The 22,731-nt window shown below is 40.4% G+C and overlaps 1 protein-coding gene across 2 annotated transcripts in view; it reads right to left on the reverse strand.

The window, feature by feature from the left end:
* LOC124132135 (neurobeachin-like protein 1) overlaps positions 1-22,731 on the reverse strand; it is an 89,002-nt gene that overhangs the window by 61,241 nt on the left and 5,030 nt on the right. The window contains exons 3-17 of one of the 2 annotated variants that reach the window (XM_048382117.1): positions 13,937-14,098; positions 12,433-12,514; positions 11,472-11,596; positions 10,545-10,618; positions 9,075-9,157; positions 8,546-8,725; positions 7,142-7,256; positions 6,550-6,656; positions 6,214-6,297; positions 5,898-5,996; positions 4,573-4,816; positions 4,023-4,126; positions 3,130-3,231; positions 1,778-1,914; positions 1,500-1,632 (exon numbers count right to left, since the gene is read on the reverse strand). In XM_048382117.1, coding sequence (XP_048238074.1) covers positions 1,500-1,632; positions 1,778-1,914; positions 3,130-3,231; positions 4,023-4,126; positions 4,573-4,816; positions 5,898-5,996; positions 6,214-6,297; positions 6,550-6,656; positions 7,142-7,256; positions 8,546-8,725; positions 9,075-9,157; positions 10,545-10,618; positions 11,472-11,596; positions 12,433-12,514; positions 13,937-14,098 — 1,831 coding nt within the window. Of the gene's footprint in view, positions 1-1,499; positions 1,633-1,777; positions 1,915-3,129; positions 3,232-4,022; positions 4,127-4,572; positions 4,817-5,897; positions 5,997-6,213; positions 6,298-6,549; positions 6,657-7,141; positions 7,257-8,545; positions 8,726-9,074; positions 9,158-10,544; positions 10,619-11,471; positions 11,597-12,432; positions 12,515-13,031; positions 13,045-13,936; positions 14,099-22,731 lie in introns of those variants that run through there. The other variant, XM_048382118.1, reaches the window with a different exon arrangement.

Genomic DNA, 22,731 nt, shown 5'->3' on the forward strand with positions numbered 1-22,731 from the left:
TGGCAACCGGTGGGGCACGGACCCCCAAACGCTCCACATGGGCTTCCGCAGAAGGACCAGCCTCGGGAAAGGCAAGGTCATGTACTGGGAAAGACCCTTTTCTCCACGACGGGGGAGGTAACGGGAGACCCCGACCGGAGGCAGCCGTGAAGGCCTTCTCCAAAGAAGGCTTAATCCCGCGCAGCAAGGTTGATGCCGGGAAAGCCTTGTCGGACGTCTCGTCGTATACCTCGGAGGAACCCACGGAACCGTGGATTCCCCGCGGTATCGGCAGGGGCTTTGGCATGTCCTCGAAGAGGTCATACACCATGGCAACGCGGTCCTTAACCGATAGCGGAAGCAACGGTTCGGGGGAAGGACCGGTAACCACGGCAGCCGCCGCCGTACCGGTGGACCCCGCGTCCGAACCCGCGGCCACCGAAGAGGCCGGGGACGGAACAGCCAGCGGCCTATCTTGCGATAAGGCCGCCAGCTTGGAGTCCACAAGTTTCGACAATAATGCGGCGACGGAAGCCCCAGACAGCCCGAGGGCCGCAAGGGGATCCGCCGCAGCCGAGGAGGTGGTACCCGCACGGGGACCCCGACCGGACGAACCGGCCACCACAGGGGTGGAGACGGACTGTACGTACAGCCGGTACCGCTCAAACTCCGCAGGCCCCAGACCTTCGCACAGGGTACACCGGGTGTCCCCGCAAGGAACCCTGCACCGCGGGCAACGATCGTGGGGATCCCGGGATGACAAAAACTTTCTGCACACCCCACAACTCCGAGGAGCAGGGGTAGAGGGGGTGGATACTGGGGACATATCCATGTCAGACATTGTTTGCTATAAACAAAGAACAAAACATGGTTACAACGCACGCACCACAACGATTCACAAACGAGCATTTTCACAAGAAAATAAACGAGCAATGTGAACATATAACATACACATATAACTTTTATTAAAGAAATAAGTTATGTTAACCCCCAAAACATACAAGAACAGGGGAAACGTAAAACACAACGTGCATACGCGAACCCCGCAAGTATAGAGAAAAAAGGGCGGGAAAAATTTTCCGTTTGGCGGGAAAATTATAACCAAGCGTAGCTACCGCAACGCCCCATAAAAGCACAGTTTATTAGAGAATAAACTATAATAAATATCACCAAATCTTCCAGGAACGCTGCAGCAGGAGAAAACATGTCTTGCTAAGCAGACGAAGGAGACAAGAGTGAAGGGTGTCACATGGCAGCTAGGTGGCTACGCACGTGCTGCATGAGGTAATTGAGATCTCTGTGGTAGATTTTGCTATAGCAGCAGTTGTGGGAGACAACAGCCTCGGTATAACAGTGGTAACGTATTACTTAATGTAATTGATTAGTTTTAGATCTAGACTGAACTGTTAGCTGTAAGCTTCGTCTCTTTGCCTAGGTGCCAACAGCACTATATTTCTGATTTAGCATCACTTTATTAAGTCATGGCTCAGAACGTAACTTCTGTGTCAAGTTTGACCTACCCACTGTCCGTCTCTGAGAGGACATTCTGGGACGAGAACGCTGCTGTACTCCTTCTTGTTGTACACTGCCACCACCAGGACTCCGTCCGGCGTGAAGAACGCCTCAAACCCGTTACCTCCGGTGCTGGGGAAACTACAGGGAGGAACAGATGCTGATGTCATGATGCTTGCTGGTAGAGGTAGTAAGTTATATATAGGTTCTCAGTATTCCTATTGTCTTACAAAACAAAACAGTGTGTAGCACAGTCACAGCTCTATAAATGGATGCCAGTTCTTACTTGTAGAGTTGTCTGCGGTAGATGTGCCTGTCGGGGAGGTTGTGATGAGTGACGTCAAACTCCACGTCTAGACAAAGCCATGCATGTACAGCATACCCTGAACCTGGCCATTTCCGCAACCCCGGGAGGGAGATACCCTAGAAGACATTAATAATTTTTACCTTAAAGACAAAATAAAACTAATATGGCGGAAAAAAAGAGTATCGGTTCTTAGGCACCGTCGTCATCACAAAATCCAGTGAAAAAGCTACAATACTTAAAAACAACGGAATTCAGTATAGTGTGCAGTTACTTCTCTTTACATGCACACTGCTTTACAGCGCATCTCATGTTATGGTCATGGCGGCAATAGGAGTTTGTGCGCTTCTTTTGATTTACAAATTCAATTGTATTTGTGTACTATATGTTGGACAATGTTTCATACGCATAGATTCAGATTACATGTTTATTTGTCTCCCAGATCTATGGGTGATTTAGTTTAAAACATACTAAATGACATGGCCAATGTCATAACTGAAAAAAAAATTCAATACAGTGATAGGAAGCCCAAAGACTTTGTATCTCTAACGACTAGTGTTCGATTCAAGGCGAGTTCATGGTGAGTTGATGTGATTTGCAGATCAGTTCATACACTATTTGGCCGAAACTAATGAAACCAAAATTGAATGAAATCTTGGATAAAAGTTAAATATATTGGATTACAAAATTTATGTAAGTCCTGATACACAATGAACACTTTTATAGCCAAATAGTGTAATAATAAGACTAACTTGCATACTTCAGTATGGATTTGTTGACATCTAGTGTTGTGTGCTCACGATAACGTCTTAGTGTTGTGAAATAAAATCGAAATTCATCGTATGTGTGTATTATGCACACAATGGTAGTCCAATGGAAGTCAAATACTGTAGTCCAGTATTTACTCATCAAGGAATACATTGATGTAGGAAGGACCTTTCCCAGGTTGATGCAACTGTTTTGGGGTTACATGCTAGTTTGAACAACAAAATAAATGCCGCCTGCCCACACTATATATTTTCAAAAGCCATTGCCTGAGAACCAAATCTTTTATTTTTTAAAGCCTAAGAGATTATTGCAGAAATTCTAGCCAAAGCACTCACTCACAAGTCCCTGACTAGTTTGTGATGTCTGCATGTGAGACGGTGCTTTCCTTATTAGTGTTGTTTTATATAACGTAATGATGATATCAATTGTATTACTGTGAATTAAACATCAGAATAACTCTTTTATTTCACACTGGACTTGTTTTGGACAAGGCCTGTTTGTTTGACAGCAATATTCCAATTGTATCATGTTTTCTACTGAATGATGCTACTAGATATTCAGCTCACATCACCAGGCTCCTGAATGTCGAAGAAGTGCAGCGCTCCTTCCCTGCCCTCTCTCCTCGCCATGGTGGACACAGCGCGCATGAATCTTGTACAGTACGGCCTCTGGAACAGGTCATGTCAGACATAGTAACATATCAAACATGGCATATATAGACAGCTCTGCCATATAGTGACTGCATAATTAAATCAAATTATCACTGCTGTGAACAGTATCTCATTAACACCATCGCCTAGGAGGAATGCCTAAAGTGATGCAGGTCGTAAATGATCTGGAAAGTCACAATCTCATTAAAATCAGATCTTAGTCCTCGCTACCGCTAAACAAAGATCTGAGGACATCCCATTAGGAGTCACGTCAGAATGACCTTTCATCCGACCAATCAGAGCGACGCTTAACAGATCATGGAAGTGACAGTCGGAATGTGATTTCTAATCATGCAACCTCGAAAACTTTAACACGGGGTATTCCGAACAATAGTTACGGGCTTAAAGACTGAATCCATACAATGTAGACCATCTATTAGCCATTCCAGAAGGTTCTTTTGTTCAGGTTTCAATTTTTTAATAAATAATTAGTCAAAATAAGTTTCGAAGCGTGGTCGCCAATTTGAAATTAGTGGCGTAAAGCACAAGAAAGCTGCCTTCTGATTGGCTAATGTCGATTTCTTTTCAGTCATTCCATTGGTCGGTCCAAGTTCGTGTAAGGTCAGTCTGACGTGACCAGTAACGGGGTGTTCTCAGATCTTTGTTTAGCGGTAGTGAGAACTAAGATCTGATTTTAATGAGATTGTGAAAGTAACAAACATGGGTATAACCTGTGATTTTAACTCTTATCATTCTTAATATTCCATTACATCCAGCAATGACACAAAGCATTGTCTTAGATGTCTCACCTGTTTCTCCTCTTCATCCAGTCGGAGATGTCCGATGAGCTGCTTCAGCTCAGATGCTGTCACAGAGTGTGTGCCGAGAGCCTCCAGCAGCCCAATCAAGTGGCCTGTTGACAGGAACAAGTGCAATGTGGAGAAGACATTATACACTTGAAAACAAAAAAGATTGGAAAACGAAGAATGCACACCAATCCATCAATTGGGGTAATGATGTTGCAGCAGTGTGAGCATGCATCAGTGGTCATTGGTCAATGGAATCCTTGGGAATTATGTCAATATGCCTCTGGGATTAAGTCTTTGGTAGGCAATTAGAAGTTGGAAGAACATTAAGACATGAAATGATTATGGACAACAGCGTCTTTAATGTAACAAGGTATCAGGGCTACTTGTTGCCCCTTCATCATGTTCATCAGGTGAATACTGAGGATTGTACACTTTTTCCATAAATTAAACAATCCACATTAGAAACCTGCCATAGATCTATGTCCTACATTTGCACGCCCTGATCAGGGGAACCACAACGGTGTACACACAGCACATAGTGTGAACTTACCCACAGCCTTATGGTTGATCTGCCTCTCCCTGTCTAACACCATCAGGATGGTGCTGATCATGCCCTCATTGCAACAGTTCATACGATTCCTTTGTCCCGCCCCACACAGGAGCTTGAGCCGCTCTGACACCCACACCTGCAGGTCATGTGACTGAATGTCCGGCAGCCACTGGAGCAGCATCAGGGCAGCCTGTGTGTTGTGTACGATGTGTTTTTCTTTCTCGCTGAACTCGCCTTCAACAACCTGACATGTACAAGAAGAAAATGTCTTCAACTTTGGCAGCAAAACAGCACCAAGACACTGCTTGAAGAATGTTAACATTCATAACACCTGTCACCACATGTGGGAAATAAGTTTCTGTGAAGTAACTTGTCTCATATATCCAACATTTTCAACGATGGCCAAAGTTGAGTGGGGATGATGGACCTGGTGACCTAAACATAGATTCTTACATTATAGTCATACACGAGATTGGCAATCACATTAAGGACATTGTCTCTAATGGCCTAGAGTGCAATAGTTTCCTGCAATTAGCAGCATTGTTAACTTCCACTGTCATTTTCTGATTGTTTTACACATGTTATAAGTACCAAATACAACTGTAAAAAGTCATGTGCGTTATAATATTCTCATCACAACAATACAACTTCATGGAAAACTTTTACAAGGTGAATATTACATACATTTTTCAAAATCCAGAAGCAAGCTGATGACCTGATCAAACACTACATTTCCTGTTAAGTAACATAATCTTCAGAATGACCAACAAGTAGTAGTAGGACGATGCACCGATGCATTGGTGGATCACGATTTTTTAATTCTCGAAACAAGTATCGATTCTTAGATTAAATGTATTTTTTTAATAAATGTTACACCAAAAACTAATTTCTAGTGAAAATGAGTAGTGAAAACTTAAATATTTTCATCCATTGCGCCATACTGTACACTGCCAACTATAGTCCGATTGGGTGCCAGATATTTCTCAATCCTGTCTATGAAAAAGATGGCTTACGCACATGCAAGTGTTGTGATACGTATAGGATCGTGAGCAAGGTATTGTGATATGTATCGGATCACCCAGTTGGTGTATCGTCCCATCCCTACAATAAGGCAATAAATTTTATTATAATAATTAATTTCCTGTGTTTGTTAGTGAAAACATAACATGAGAAATACTTTAAAACTGAAAAGAACATAAAACTATGCCAAGTGAGTAACATTTTGACCAGGGAACAAAAATTCATGGTTCAGATTAATTCTCAATGTTCTTGATCAGAGTCTGTTGGATACTGCAAGCCTGTTGAACACAATGAGGATCACTTACCAGGTTGAGCACAGATTTCAACAGTTCCACTGAAGGCTGCCCAAGGCTCTTCAACACTTCCACAAACTTGATGTAACCAACCTTGGTTTTAAACATCAGCTGAAAAGACATCATGAAGACAAATTCTCATTTTGTTTTGTCAAAATTTGTCAAGTTAATGCATTTATAAGTCTAGTTTAAAGTTATAAAAGGCATGAGAGTAATTTTGATTTCTGGGTTCATCTATGATTGTGATCGTGGTAGCAATCAGTTCTATTTCAGTCATACACAGCAATGAATGTCAGGTTGTAGAAATGTGTAGTTTGTGCACACTCACCTTGGCATTGGAGGATCCTGAGAGGATGACCTGCATCACTCTAATGACAGACATTGCCAGCTGCTGGGCCTGGGCGCCTGTTAGCTGAAACATAAAAGCATCTTGTTCAGGATCATAATACTAGGATGAAGTAAACATCTGCTACACTTCCGAACTGGGTATACCAAGATGTCCATGTTATAAGTATGGAAGTTATGATCGTCTCAGCACCTAATCACTTTGATACTCATTCAGTCAGCTCTTACAACAAACAAAAATTCCCTGACTGAGGATCCATTCTGAAACGGACCCCCACAGAAGCTGTCATGGAGTAAGTGTTCTTGCCATTTTACTTACTGAGGTTTGTTGTAAGAGAGAGATGAAAGCATTAAAGGTCCCTCCCGACACCATGAGCACCTGTAGAGCAGCCCTGTCATTGCACACCATCATCTCATTGATGGTGTCTGAAACATGCACAGTCAACTCATCAAACTCAGAAACAGTCATCACCATCAAACAAACATTGATAGAAAAAATTATCATGAATTTTAAAGACAATATTGAGGTTAAAGTAAAATTCTAAGACATTGACTTTAAAGCTGGTGTTGGTTGAATGACTTTTCTTTTAGGGATAAGGTTGTGCATTCAAGTGTCATAAATCAATCGATTGTCTGTGAAGCCACAGGTCTTTGCCTAACCACAGGTCTTTGCCTAACAACAGGTTCCTGAAGAATAAGACATGTGTTTTACTAAAAATACTGTCCTTTCTTCCATTTTATTCCTAAAAATCCTTTCCATTTTCATGCATTTTGGTGAAGTAACCACTCAAACTGTAACAATACTTCTTGGAAAGGCGTATGAATAATCAGTTCATGCATGATGGCATCTGCTCTGTGCATGACTGACTCTCCGTCTCATGATGATACTACATGGCCAGATTTAGTCTTACTGATCATGGTGAGCTGCATGTTGTGTTCGGTCTCGGGGGCGTCTATGGCATCCTTCTGTAGAGCCAGCAGCACCTGCATGTACCCCTGCATCACCTCAATCACTTCCACTTGGCGCTGGCAATGTACAAATCACAGTCAATATTCCATGTAGCAAGTACAAACACTCTGATTATATACTTATATAAAATAGCTATGCGATAAATAGCAAAAAAAAAATGAAGAATGAGGTGTGGTTTATTTCATGATAAAACACTGTTCCATCATGATGTCTTTTCTGGAGATTCGAACATGTGCTTGCAACTTGATGAAGTCGTATACTGGATGATGTTATTTTTGAGAGGGATGTGTCTAGTGAGTTGTTCCTTATAAATTTAGCTGGGCAACGCAGATAAACGCATTGGCGGAATGATCGCATCAAAAAGTAAATTTCTAATAAATAGAGGTGCATGGTATTACCGGTTTACTGCAATGTAAAATACTAAAGAATACATATCACAATATGTTAGGAAAATACCAGTCTGTTGCATTTTTCAAAATCATGCATATCTTCATATTGTTTGAAAAGGTGACATAAGCAACAACAATGGACAAGTCAAAATAAACTTATGAAATTAGCAACTGTTACTTGTGACCCGTTTCCCGTATATAATGTGTCTACTATAGTATCAATTGTGATCCTAGCAACATCCAACAAAATACGCCATTGTATAACATGTGCAGGTGAAGTTATTTTTATACAGGTTCATGACCAAATATAGATGTAAGAACGCATGCAATATATTGTGGTATGTATCACAATACATGAATCATTATAGCAATAAATGGCCATATGAAATTCAGGCCAACACCCATCACTACTATTCACAGTGGTGTACAACAACCCTCACCAATTTAGGCTATGGAGTTATGTCCCTTTGTATATTATTTGACTTCACCAAAATTTCTCCTTTGGGAGACAATTTGTTCTCTAGAAGATCTTGCAGTGGGTTATCTGTGTTATGACACATGCCCCGTGAAGAACCGGGGTAGAATGGGTCTTCAGTAACCCATGCTTGCCGTAAAAGGCGACTATGCTTGTCGTAAAAGGAGACTAATGGGATCGGGTGGTCAGGCTTGCTGACTTGGTTGATGTATGTCATCGTATCCCAATTGCGTGGATCGATGCTCATGATCTCAATCACTGGATTGTCTTGTCCAGACTCGATTATTTACAGACCGCCGTCATATAGCTGTAATATTGCTGAGTGCGGTGTTAAACAAAAACAAACAAACAATGTTATGACACACAATCAACTAAATCAGTGAGTCTGACTATCTGATCCATATAGTTCCTCCTACAACAAGCATGCGTTGATGGGAAACTTTTCTAACCTAAGAAGATCCCAGCTTCCTGGTTGACTAACCTGGTCAGGGCTGCAGCAATGGATGGTGTGGACCATCCTCACAATGTTCTTCAATACCAGGTCCTTCAGACACAGCCTCTCCTGGCGCTGTTCATTGGTTGGACCTTCTTTCTGATTGGTGGACAGAATCTTCAGGAGAACATCTAGGGTTGCCGGGGTGATGGCCTTGAGTGCATTATGCTGCAAACATCACAACAGGTCTAAAAGCAAAACGCAGTGATATTTTTGAAAATATCAATAGGTTTTGCATAATGTATGACTATCAATGTGGTTTTACTCTCCAGAGCACAAAGAATAATGCTAGTAAAAATCATGTGTATCACCATATACATTCATTTTTTTATTATTATTATTATTATTTACAGATTAAAATAAAAAATGCAGCAAAGAGGGTTTGGGTGATCCTGGCACAGTCAGACTGGTTAGGCTTATTATTATCATTAAAACCATCATTTAACAAAATGTGTAAAACATTTCTTTTAAAAAGAATTATAACATTAACACAAATGATATCATCATCAGCCCTTACCGGAGCCCCAGACATTATGGCACCAAATACGTGTAAAAGACGTAGTTGGATATCAGTAGACAATTTCTCCTTCTGGAAACAATCTGAAAGAATGTGTTCATGTGCATTAGGGAACTGCCCCTCATAACATAACAGTCATTAATTAACTGACTCTCTCTAACATACAGAAACGTAACTTTGAGAAAGTGTAACCATAAACTTATTAGAGATCTCCTGACCTTGACCTTTGATTTCATAGCATGTGACTATAAACTTTCCAGGTACATGTGAAATAAGTCCATAATGGAATATCCTCTAATGTCAATAATCTTTGCGCCATATTCAAGATAAAGTATGTTGCACCCACATAGCATAGGTGACTTTGACCTTCAATAATAATTGACATGTGAGCTGTTTGGATTTATTAAGAAAGATGTAACTTAAAAACTTTCATGGTAGAGGTATTTTCTATCTTGTGACCTTGTCTTTGACCATTTCACACGTTTCATAACATGTGCCAAAATAATTTTCCAGGGTCATTTCACTCATTTGGACGAGGTCTTTGGAAGAATCAGATCAAATGTCAATAGGTTCTGTAAAGACATGAAATAAAGCACCAGAAAAATCACCCGCGCTGGCGGCCAAATTCCAACAAAACCATAGGCGTCCTTGTGTGTGTAAAATTTCAGGAAAGAACCCCTATTAGGTTTAGAGATATGGTCCTGACAAACACAACACTATCAAAATCAAACTTGTCATGGAAACGAAAAACAAATATGCATTCTAAAAATCCCTAAATAGCCTAAATCCACACTTACCATGGGATACTGGGCACACATTTGGGCCTGAATCCACACTTACCATGGGATACTGGGCACACATTTGGGCCTGAATCCACACTTAGCATAGGATACTGGGCACACTTTTGGGCCTGAATCCACACTTAGCATAGGATACTGGGCACACATTTGGGCCTGAATCCACACTTAGCATGGGATACTGGGCACACATTTGGGCCTGAATCCACACTTACCATGGGATACTGGGCACACATTTGGGCCTGAATCCACACTTACCATGGGATACTGGGCACACATTTGGGCCTGAATCCACACCTACCATGGGATACTGGGCACATATTTGGGCCTGAATCCACACTTACCATGGGATACTGGGCACACATTTGGGCCTGAATCCACACTTAGCATAGGATACTGGGCACACATTTGGGCCTGAATCCACACTTACCATGGGATACTGGGCACATATTTGGGCCTGAATCCACACTTACCATGGGATACTGGGCACACATTTGGGCCTGAATCCACACTTACCATGGGATACTGGGCACATATTTGGGCCTAAATCCACACTTAGCACTTGTAGAAAACCCAAAGAACATTTAAGCGAATGATGACCGAAGAAAACAATCACTTAGTATCAATGTTGGCATTACCAATCTAGGTAGTGAAGAAATGTTGAAGTACTCACCATGAAAGAAAGGAACAACTTCATTATGCAGTAAGGCAGGGCGGAACTTTAACCTGGTGTTGTCAATCTTCCAGCTGGAACAGATTGCAGTGCTAAGATAATGAATGCAGTTGTAGTGATGAGATACCTTGGTGGCTTTTCATTCACCCCATCATCTTCAACTTTGCATTAGTTTGACTACATAATATGTCAACAGTGCTCTCTTACCCAAACTGTGTCCATAGATACCAACCCTAACTGAAGCTTTGGTGTAATCAGTGGGGTAAAAATGAGTAATGGTTGGCATCTCTGTGTGTGCCTACTTAAACAGGCTGGCACTCACATGTTATACTCTACACCTCTACCCACACTGTCCACTTATTCCCACCAAGACAGATGTGCTATTCTCCAATGAACGCTGTGTTTATGTATTCCCATCGACACACTACACATCAATCAGAAACTTCTGCATGGCTTCCTATTGCCAATCATCCACACAAAATAAACTGGGACTTAATTTTTCCAAAGTTCCCAATTCATGCAGCGACTGATAAATCTCAAACAGCCCTACAGCTTAATGATGGTGCCCGAAGTGACACAGGTCCTAGACATTACACTTTGGTGAAATGAGCATGGACATGATGCTGATGGACAAAAGATCATAATCAGGGAAATCTTTTTATTTATACCTGCGATCATCAGATCCTGGCACAGCGAGGTATGCAACTCTGCACAGCAAACTGCAGCACCTAACGTTAATCTATCAAATACAGCTGCTGCTATCACAAAAATAATGCAGGTTAATTTGGAGAGTCTGACTGAGGTATTGGTTCCCACCCAGTGCAATATATTGCAAGAAATAACTTTTTCTGCAGGTAAAGGACTTTTGTTGGTGAAGAATTTGTATCTGTTGCTGAAACAATATGTTGCTCCCTTCATCCTACCTACCATCTTAGTTTCTTCCTCCAGATGAAGTATGGGTCATAGAGGCACTCAAACAGATGAAGGGCATGCTTCACGAAGGAGAGGAGACCGTCAGTTGGTTTGGCAGGATCATCAATATCTCGACATATCTGAATCATGAGTGGCTTTGGCTGTCAGTTTAACTTTGTGATGACAAAATTTCAACAGATCACAAAACTTGCGCTTCTAACATGTAGAAACAAAACTAAGAACAGTGTCATAATACAACTGAACATGCCGAAGGAAACTTGAGGGAGGCTGAAGTTTTCAAGACAAAGAGTTGGATGATTTGGAAGGAAAATATCAACTTCAAACATCCTCCATGTAGGAGAAAAAAGAATTGCTGAGTAAAAAGATACTGTGCTTAAATGTTGTTACATATGTAAATGATATATTAATGTGAAGTTTACCTGATATACAGCTTTCATTTTGGACAAGAGGCTGGTCACATGAAGTTTACAAGCATCACATTTTGACGTTCATAAATCGTTCACTAGACTGTATTTTTCAAAGAGAAGTAACCACTAATGGACTACATTCCTTGGGAAACCCCCGAGAATTGACCAGAATGAATAAATCTTATCAATCAGAACATTTAATCTTGAACTCGATGTTTTCTGCATACACTGGAAAAGTCAGTGTTTAACTGCATGCCTTGAAAAAGTATCCTTGCTACAACCAATCCTCGTGAACAAAATGAAGAAAGGCACACCCAAACTTCAATCCATGCTTTGACTGACAGTGACAGTCATCTTATAATCACCTCAGGATCATCAGCAACATGATCAATGATGACCAACTCCGACATTCATAGTTTGTCCATCACTCTATGAATGTTCATACTCGAACAAGTGAAAGTCAATTCTAAAATTATATTGAAGGAATTTTCAACTGTTGATATTATTCTACAATAAAAATAAGCATGTGAAAGGGGAAAAAAAATTACCTGATCAACAACAGTAGTTGCTATGACAACAGTGTGATTCACAAATTCACAAGAAGCTATGAGCGGCACATTGTCATAATTTCTGAAACAGAAAAAAAAATTGTTTGTGACAATTCAATATTCCTAGCTGCACATGACAATTTAGCATTTCAACCCCCTATTGTTTACCCCAATAACCCACCTGCACATGACAATCAGGCATTTCAAGCACCTACAGTTACCCCAATAACCTGCCTGCACAGAACAATCAAGCATTCCAGTACCTATAGTTACCCCAATAACCTGCCTGCACAGAACAATCAAGCATTACAAGCACCTACAGTTACCCCAATAACCTGCCTGCACAGGACAATCAAGCATTCCAGTACCTATAGTTACCCCAATAATCTGCCTGCACAGAACAATCAAGCATTCCAGTACCTAGTTACCCCAATAACCTGCCTGCACAGAACAATCAAGCATTTCAAGCACCTACAGTTACCCCAATAACCTGCCTGCACAGGACAATCAAGCATTCCAGTACCTATAGTTACCCCAATAACCTGCCTGCACAGGACAATCAAGCATTCCAGTACCTATAGTTACCCCCAATAACCCACCTGCACATGACAATCAAGCATTTCAAGCACCTACAGTTACCCCAATAACCTGCCTGCACATGACAATCAAGCATTTCAAGCACCTACAGTTACCCCAATAACCTGCCTGCACAGGACAATCAAGCATTTCAAGCACCTACAGTTACCCCAATAACCTGCCTGCACATGACAATCAAGCATTTCAAGCACCTACAGTTACCCCAATAACCTGCCTGCACAGGACAATCAAGCATTTCAAGCACCTACAGTTACCCCAATAACCTGCCTGCACAGGACAATCAAGCATTTCAAGCACCTACAGTTACCCCAATAACCTGCCTGCACATGACAATCAAGCATTCAAGTACCTACTGTTACCCCAATAACCTGCCTGCACAGGACAATCAAGCATTCAAGTACCTACTGTTACCCCCAATAACCCACCCGCACATGACAATCAAGCATTTCAAGCACCTACTGTTACCCCCAATAACCTGCCCGCACATGACAATCAAGCATTCAAGTACCTACAGTAACCCCCAATGACCCACCTGCACATGACAATCAAGCATTTCAAGCACCTACAGTTACCCCGAATAACCTGCCCGCACATGACAATCAAGCATTTAAGTACCTAAAGTTACCCCAATAACCTGCCTGCACAGGACAATCAAGCATTCAAGTACCTATAGTTACCCCCAATAACCCACCTGCACATGACACTCAAGCATTTCAAGCACCTACAGTTACCCCCAATGACCCGCCTGCACATGACAATCAAGCATTTCAAGCACCTACAGTTACCCGCAATGACCCACCTGCACATGACAATCAAGCATTTCAAGCACCTACAGTTACCCCCAATAACCTGCCTGCACAGGACAATCAAGCATTACAAGCACCTACAGTTACCCCCAATGACCCACCTGCACATGACAATCAAGCACTTCAGGATGTTCTCTGCAAAGGCAAGGGCTTCTATGTTGAAGCCCCCCAGGAACTGATCACTACATTTTGACAGGTAGTTGCCCAGGATTTCCAGGATTCCATCTGGAAGTCGGGTCAGGTGTGGACCTTCTTCTGAAAATCTGGAATTGATTGTGTAAGAAATAGACATTAATGACAACATAAAACATATAGAGCGTACACATACTGATAGGAAATGACAAACATACAGTACACACAATACAGGGAAATGGTCCCCAAAATAGCGAAAGGCACCACTTCAGCCCCTTGTAATTACATGTAGTTTTGATGAAAAATCTTTCACGGTGTTCAAGTTATGAAATACGGAAAGACAAACCAGACGATGACTATATCCCCCACATTATATGCCGGGGGGATAATAAAGGCTGGGTTTGGAGATTTGTTTTTTCACCAAGTACATTACATGATTATGGACATACAAACAGATATGTTGATTGTCTTTAGAATTATATTAAAGCTAGCGAAAAACCTTTTAACAGCTAAAGCTATTTTGCAGGGATGGTCGGTTCCGGGAACAAAGGCTGCTTTCATAGCGGGCTCAGCAATATCTCTTTGAGAAATATCATTAATTTCACTGCTGCATCAACCATTACAGTATTGGAGCAACATTAGTTCAATATTTAGTGCCTTGCTACAGGTGGAATGCAAATTATTTTCATTACTCAGTTACCATGGTTACCATGATACTGCTGTCTCAGTTCCATAACAAAACCATCATCTCTACCTGGTGTTATCTGTATAAATCCACATATCAGAACCCAATGGTTGTATATCATTCTGTCAATTCTACAGCTCCCAAGAGACCAAAGACAAGTATTGGACAAATCCAGAACAAATGTCCTCAACTGAAACCCATGGTGGAATCCTAGCTGGCTATTCCAAGCATCAAGAAACTCAAGCTGTTCATCACGACACAAACATTGATTATGCCCTTGCTTTGTTAAGAGTTAGCATAAAGTCAATATGAACACAGGTGTCCAATGAAACATGTCAATTTATTAGACAATTGCTAGACAACAGGGATTGGAATATAGTCGCATAACGTGACATAAGCATGATAAGTATGATAAGCTAGAGTAATCTGTTCAAACAACATGTAGGTTTTGTAAATCATCTTTCGACTCTATTATAGGTCACTGTGTTGTTATTCGTAGCTATGTATTAGCGAACAGTATATATTGGCTAGTGAAAGTGGTAGCCTCACAGATAGGCTAGTCAGTGCTACTAGTCGGCTGAGCTAAGACAAGCAAATTCTGTTATAACTTGTTTTTTTCCCATGATCTGGGAAAATACTAGTTTTGTTACAGTAACTGCGACCATTTCTTTCTTGTGTATAATGCACACTTTTTCAACAAACATTGTGTACATTGCGTAGGGGGTGGGGGCGGGGGGGGTGGGGGGTGGGGGTTTGAATAATACATGCAGGTAATGAGTCTTTATATATGCATTTAAAAAACAATACTGCTATAACACCAGGATACAGCAAATCAACAAATCTGGAGTGAAGTATGCATGGTATGTCAGATAGTCCCGTTATTACACAATTTTGAAATAAAAATTGTCAAATTGTATCTATGGCTTATATATGTTTGAGCTCTAAATTTTAACAAAAACTTCATTCAATATACTTTTACCTCGATTGTTTGTGAACTTGTTGGTAGATCACACCAATCACGAATTTACATCAACCATGATCAGATTACCACTGCTGATGCAATGATATGAATCTTGGAGAATGAAAACCAGATCTTTCACTTCGATATGATGTTTCTCTGCATGAAGATCAGAGGACATATCCACATGAGGATGTGTCAGGTGAACTTCATGCTTCTAAATCATGTAAATTGTCGGTACCAGTGAGCGAAGCACTGAGATCAGCATATCTGAATTCTGTATCTCAAAACAAACTAAACTACAAGTTCTGATAAATATACCTGCCTCATTATTTTTGTGGATATTTGATACATCCCATAAGTCTGAGCTTCATGGGATCTGTGCCCAAAAGGGAGTACAATCAAAGGAATTTGTGTGTGTGTTTTCATTTGTAGAAATCGAAATGTCCTAATTGAGGTGGGGAAGAAATGAAGCTGAATTGTATTAGAAAGGTGACATCTGAATCCTACAAGAACCCTCGAATCCTTCATTTAGACTGTGCGGTCAATGTTCACTAGGGTTTACATGACGCCACCTCATTTGGAGCTGTCCTACAGACATATCCTAAACCATATTTGAGTTTGATCGAAAACAAACTTTTTTCAAGCTATGACCTTGAGGATAATATTGACCCTTGACATGAATCATTAATGTGTGTTGAAAATTTCCCAGGGGTATAAAGGAAATGTACATGATATGATATCCAAGATGAGCAGGCACTGCATGGTTTCAAAAACAAAGTGTGACGGAGGCCAAATTCAGGCAAATCCTGAAAGCAGCCCTGTGACCAATTAAATGTGTGCCATGTAGCGATAGAATTTGACACTAGTCCTATAGTCCTTGCCAAACTGCCCAATAGTTAACAGCTATAGAAACTAACATTATTAGGCAACTAGGCTTTATAATGATAACATTTTACAAAACCCTTAAAATGGCAAATTTCTACTTACAATACCTTAACTATTGGGCAGTTTGGCAAGGACTAAAGGACTAGTGCCAATTTCTAACACTGGCTAAGTCTTCATTGAGGAATGGTAGCAATTTGCCATTTTTAAGGTTTTGCTACATAATAATATGTAACCATTATGAGGACTAGCTGAATAAACATTAGTTTCTATCCCTGAACATGGACACACAAAAAGTTGACCCAACACTAGAGAACTAGTTACATCAAAATTAGCAGCACTTAAAAAATGTCTCCAAGGTAGCAATTTGTTAGATGTATCATATCCTGAACAAAGTATTGCAATACTTATACTATTGTCCTGTTATTCCAGTCTCTTGTCTAAGACAATCCACTACTTTTCATGAATGGACAGTCGGTTGTCAATCATTCCTGCCTATATTATCTTGAACTCACATTTGAATTGCGAGGGCTGGCTGAAAAGTTCTAGGCCTAAGTGGGATATCTCAATCAGATTGAAACAAACTTTTGCCACCAACAAGTACAGTCATTTAATGAATCATAGACATAAGAACTGCAACTGTAGTGTTATTATTGTCTTTGTACCAGACCATCTTGTGAACCTACCCATTGAAATCACCAGAAATGGACAAAACTGACTGAAAGGGCTAACTCCAACACAGATACATGCTGACATGGTCTCCACTTTAGGGGATGATGCCCCTTCCTTTTCCACTGTAAAGAAGTGGGCTGCGGAATTCAAGCGTGGCAGAGAGAGCCTTGACGATGACCCGCGTCCAGGAAGCCTTCAACAGCAACCATTCCGGAAAACATTACCTGGGTGCATGACATGGTGATGGCTGAACGACGATTGACCACTCGACATATTGCCAGTGTTGTGGGCATCTCTCATGAGGAGTTGAGCACATTATCACCAATGAGTTGGGAATGACAAAAGTTTCTGCAAGATGACAGCGGATCAGAATCGTGAAAGATTCATGATGTCCCGTCAAAATTTATGTCGTTTTGAAGCAGATCCCGATGATTTTTTGGCCCGATTCGTAACCATGGATGAGACCTGGATTCATCACTTTCAACCAGAAACCAAAATTCAGTCTAAACAATGGAAGCATCTGGAATCACCAGCCCCCTCAAAAAGCCAAGTCGGTTCCTTCTGCTGGAAAGGTGATGGCTTCAGTCTTTGGGGATTCCAAGGGTATTCTGCTGATTGACTATCTTGAAAAAGGCCAGACTATCAATGGAAGATATTATGCTGACCTACTGAGACAGTTGCGTGAAGCTATCGAAGCTAAGCGACAGGGAATGCTCACTAAAGGAGTCCTGTTCCACCAAGACAATGCTCCTGTTCACAAATCGGTGGTTGCCATGTCAGCGATCCATGATTGTGGCTTCGAACTCTTTGACCACCCCCCTTATTCACCCGATTTGGCCCCATCAGACTTCCATCTGTTTCCCAAAATGGAAAAGGAACTAGCCGGTCGCCATTTTCCCAGTAATGATGACGTCATTTCCGCTGTGAATGACTTTTTTAGGGTGGCTGATTCTTCTTGACCGGCATCCAGGCCTTGCAGCAGCATCGCTGGCAAAAGTGTGTAAACCTGGAAGGGGACTATGTGGAGAAATAAATGAAAACTATCGACTTGGTACAGTTCTTTCACAGTTAGGCTTAGAACTTTTCAGCCAGCCCTCGTAATGAACACTTGGAATAAACAGAACTATTTTATTTTGACCTGCGAGAGAATGATTTCAAATTGAAATTTGAATTACATGTGTTGCCAGCAGGGATCAGAACCAAAACATATCAGTTGAGGATGTGTAATCATGGTAATAGGCTACAAATTCAAAATATTTGCATAATCCTTGAAAGCTTAGAAATAATCATGTATAATGTTGTGTTACATTATGTTACCTATAATAATGTACATTTAAGAATTAACATTCACTTTGGGTGAGTTCATTGGAGTATGAACCTTCATAGAGTGAGGGCTAATCTGTACGAACGTCGGAGCTTGCGACAATGTTCATACAATGTTTGGTCCTCACTCTACGAAGCTTCAAATTCCAATGAACTCACACAAAGTGAAAGTCAATTCTTATCATTTTCAATCACACTATTTTTTACCTCAAAGGATGTAGACCTAGATCTGTACACAATTTTATTTAGTATGTGTGACTTCATGTTTACATTGACAGCCATACAACAACCAGCTGTATCCTGAAATAAAATTTCTTCAAAATGAGAGGTGACATGAGGAAATGTATGCTCAACATGCTGTACAGGAACAACTTTTGTAGTCTCTTTGCAACAAATGTATTCAAATAATATCCTTATTAGATGAGAAAGGTCTGTTAAGAACTACCTCATTAAGTCAGTCACAATGACAGTACATCGTAATACATTTACATAAAGTACAAGACGTCAAAATGGTCGACACAATAAACATAACGGTAGAGATTTCTGAAGTTGTTAATCAGCTGTTAATGAACCTGTGGCTATTATCAGTGTTATTCATGACTGATCAATTGGCCGATCATTGAAAGATTATTGTAAAGATGTGTCAAATAGATAATAAGGTAAATTCATAGATTGCTGTTGAGTGTCTAGACACGGATGGAGTAGATACGATAGTTTGGATGTGTTGAAGCGAGGATATCCTTGAACGGGCATGCAATCAAACGCTCTGACCTTTCCCAATCTATGCTAAAACGCTAAGTTCAAGATTAAAGAGTCTTAATGATGAGAATATTTGATACTTCTTCAGGCTAGGGGATTCCCAGGGGTTTCCCCAGGAATGTGGAATTAGTCCGTCTGTGTTTAACATCATTTCAAGAATACAGTTTCGTGAAAAAACGTATGAATGTCAAAATGTGTCATTCATACACTTATGACCTTCAGTTCGCGGCCATGTGACCGACCTCCCATCCACAGTGTCCGCAATAACTGCCTGCCGGCCACCCGTGGCTGGTAACTTTTATGTCGGGCTGCATGAAATTTTCCTCCACCTGCCCGACTGTCTGGCAGATAATTTTAAAACTACTTATGTATTCAGTTTTATCATAACGCCTCGTAGATTCACAAGTATTTGTTTCCATTATTTCTACTCAATCAAGACGCAATTTGTCTCTTTTAATTGCAAATAATATATATAATGTCAGAATGTAGGCAAGTAACGTTGAAGATGGGAAGGCAACATTTGGATCACATGCCCTTATGTCTTGTTGGTTTTTTTTAATTATTTCAAACACTACTCGTCCAATGGAAAAGCTGTATCATGTAAACTTCTCATTATAAAATTATTTTTAAATAATTAGATAACATTTTGATGAGAAAAACTAAATCAGAAGCATATATTAATATCCTTGTTCAGGGCTATATATTTTCTATTACCTCCATTAGCCTTTACTAAAAACATGCAAGAGATTGATCAAATACTTGTTTAGGACCCCATGTAATTAGTAATGAGCCTTCTACCAGGGACTGTAAAGACTTGACAGAACTTGGTGCATCATGATCAACACATGTCTCGTGCAGGTACAAGAGGTCTGGGCTATTTCAGGTTTATTACAAAATACACCAAGGACATTGAAAGATGCCTTTATTTGGTATAGTTTAAGTAAGAGAAACCACCCAAACATGCCGATCCGTCCTACATGGCTCATACTTTCTTTTTCATGAATCTTATTGTCTCAGTTTCTCTATTACATATCATCTCATCGCTTCAGTGCATCGTTCCAGGGCTAATAAACAGCATTTGGAGCAATTTACAAACCAACAGACAAATAACAGTTCTGTTGTCAAACATTGGCAGAGAACTGTTTCAATAGCTTGTAGGGGTGTAAAGCCCACATTAAAGCAAGAGAGTGAGAGAGAGCTAGGTTCGGCAGTCAGCCATTTACTAACGGAAGTGCGTAGTACAGTAAAATCCGGACAGGCCATAGCTCCATGCAGGGCACTGTAACCGGGCCATGGCAGATATTGTAACAAGAACAATTCATAAATTACAATCCTTGATGGACGGGAAGAGACATGTTTCATCATCTGAGAACTGATTGCTCCTCTGGAGGCCACACATCACATGGTTTCTTTCCACAATACCAACTTAATTCATCTATAACTGCACTGCAGTCAGCTTGTCCGATGTGATGGAGCCTTACATAATCAGATATGCTGGAGCACAGAGGTGTGTGGCAATAGATTTAATCTGGTTGTTTCTTACGCAACTCTGCACACACATTATAGAAATACGCAGTGAGGGTATTGATGCTGATCAATAGTGATGTTGATCATGACTGACACACGATATGTTTAAGGAGAAGATAATATATATCAAAACACTAATTGTTCATTTCGGGGAGACATTTGTTTATAAAAAATTCACTTTAAGCATTGTTCAGTGATCAAATACAAGTGTTCAACATGTTCAAAGAAACTATTTTGTTGTCATTGATTATGGTATTCTTAACATTGTCATAAATAAGTACAAATCCAAAGGTGATTGTTTGCAATTGTTTGTGGTGTTTGTTTGTTGCTTAACACTGCTCTGAACAATATTCCAGCTATATGATGGTGGTCTGTAAATATTCAAGTTTGGATTAGACAATCCAGTGACTGACATCATGAACACTGATCTACAAAATTGGGATACAATGACCATGACATGCATTAACCAAGTCAGTGAGTTTGACCACCCGATCCCGTTACCCGCTTCTTACGACAAGCATGGTCGCCTCTTACGACAAGTATGGGTTGCTGAAGACCACTTCTACCCTGGACCTTCAGGGGTTTTGATGCAGTGGTTATGCTCTGATGATTGCTTTGATTTAGGTATGCATACACAGTTTTAGTTTGGTGTAACCTTGAGTGTTGATTTGGTGCCAAAAGACGAAGGATCATGTCTGGAATGAATCTGGGACTAGAACCCATCATCAGCATATCCTGCCACAGCCAAGGACACAACATTTTTCAACATGTATAAGGGACAACATAGAGTTCTACATATTGATGCTTTCTATATCTGACTGTGGCGTCCGATCTTTTGCGTCACAATGAGCATAAAGAGCAATGCGGCGCCATGATAGTCATTACCATACTAATTTCGTCAAATTTAAAACCTTTTCAACCTCACACTGAATGTTCAGTTTCAGTTTCAATTTAGATCTGATTTAAATCTGCAGTCACTCAATGTATGTCTAAGCAAAACTGATTAACATTAATCACATGCATTACGTCTGAAGGTGTCTGTATACTTGGTAAGGTAGTAATAGCATTAGCGCAAACTTAATACTTAACAGTGAATATAATCTGGATAATAGTGGCTCATATTTACAAATGATTTAAGTATTTCATCACATATCACTTATCATGTAGCCATGGTAGATGGACAGGTATTTCGTAAGTGTATGACGAGCAAACAATATGCAAGCTGATTAATTTAGAACCTGGATCACGATAAACATGATAAATAGATAACGTGATTGAATTAACCTAATGGATCTCATCCACACGCCTTCAGTGACAGTAATAAGACAAAAATAGTCTCGCCAAGTCTTCAGACTTGCAGTGTCAGAGAGGCTTACAGTGTGAATAACACTGAACATTCTGAATATCCATTTCTCCCCAAATCAATAACACACAACACTTTGTACATGTTGTATCAGAGCAGAGCATAGGATGTGAGTTCATGGTGGTTTCAGATTATAAACACAAGTATCCAACATGCCTAATGACATATTTAAGGATGCTACACTTTGATGATTAGAGGGGTTTTCTTAAAATCCTAAAAAAGGTCATTTGAATGACTTGGTTGACATTGGATGGATGGCTTCAGTGACTGATATGTGACTGTATGTAAAAAAATACCTGAGTGGAAAGATTTCTGTTCATTTCTTATGTTATAATGCTTGTGCAATACACCACTTTGTAGTATTAATGAATATTTATGTTTGAACAAAGTTTGTAGTACATGTATATGACATGAATGTTAACCTTACTAAATTCATGTATTCAGTAAGATTATGATACAGCTGAATCAAACTGACATTTTTTGGCTAAAGAATCATGTTCAGAGCATGAATGTCTCCCTCAACATGCTCAAACCTAGAAACATACTGCGGCGCCTTAGACGACTGGGCCACCTGACACATTGTAAACAGAAG

This window comes from Haliotis rufescens, unplaced genomic scaffold (assembly GCF_023055435.1).
Source record: "Haliotis rufescens isolate VD_foot unplaced genomic scaffold, xgHalRufe1.0.p SCAF_4, whole genome shotgun sequence".
NCBI classification, from domain to species: Eukaryota; Metazoa; Mollusca; class Gastropoda; order Lepetellida; family Haliotidae; genus Haliotis; species Haliotis rufescens.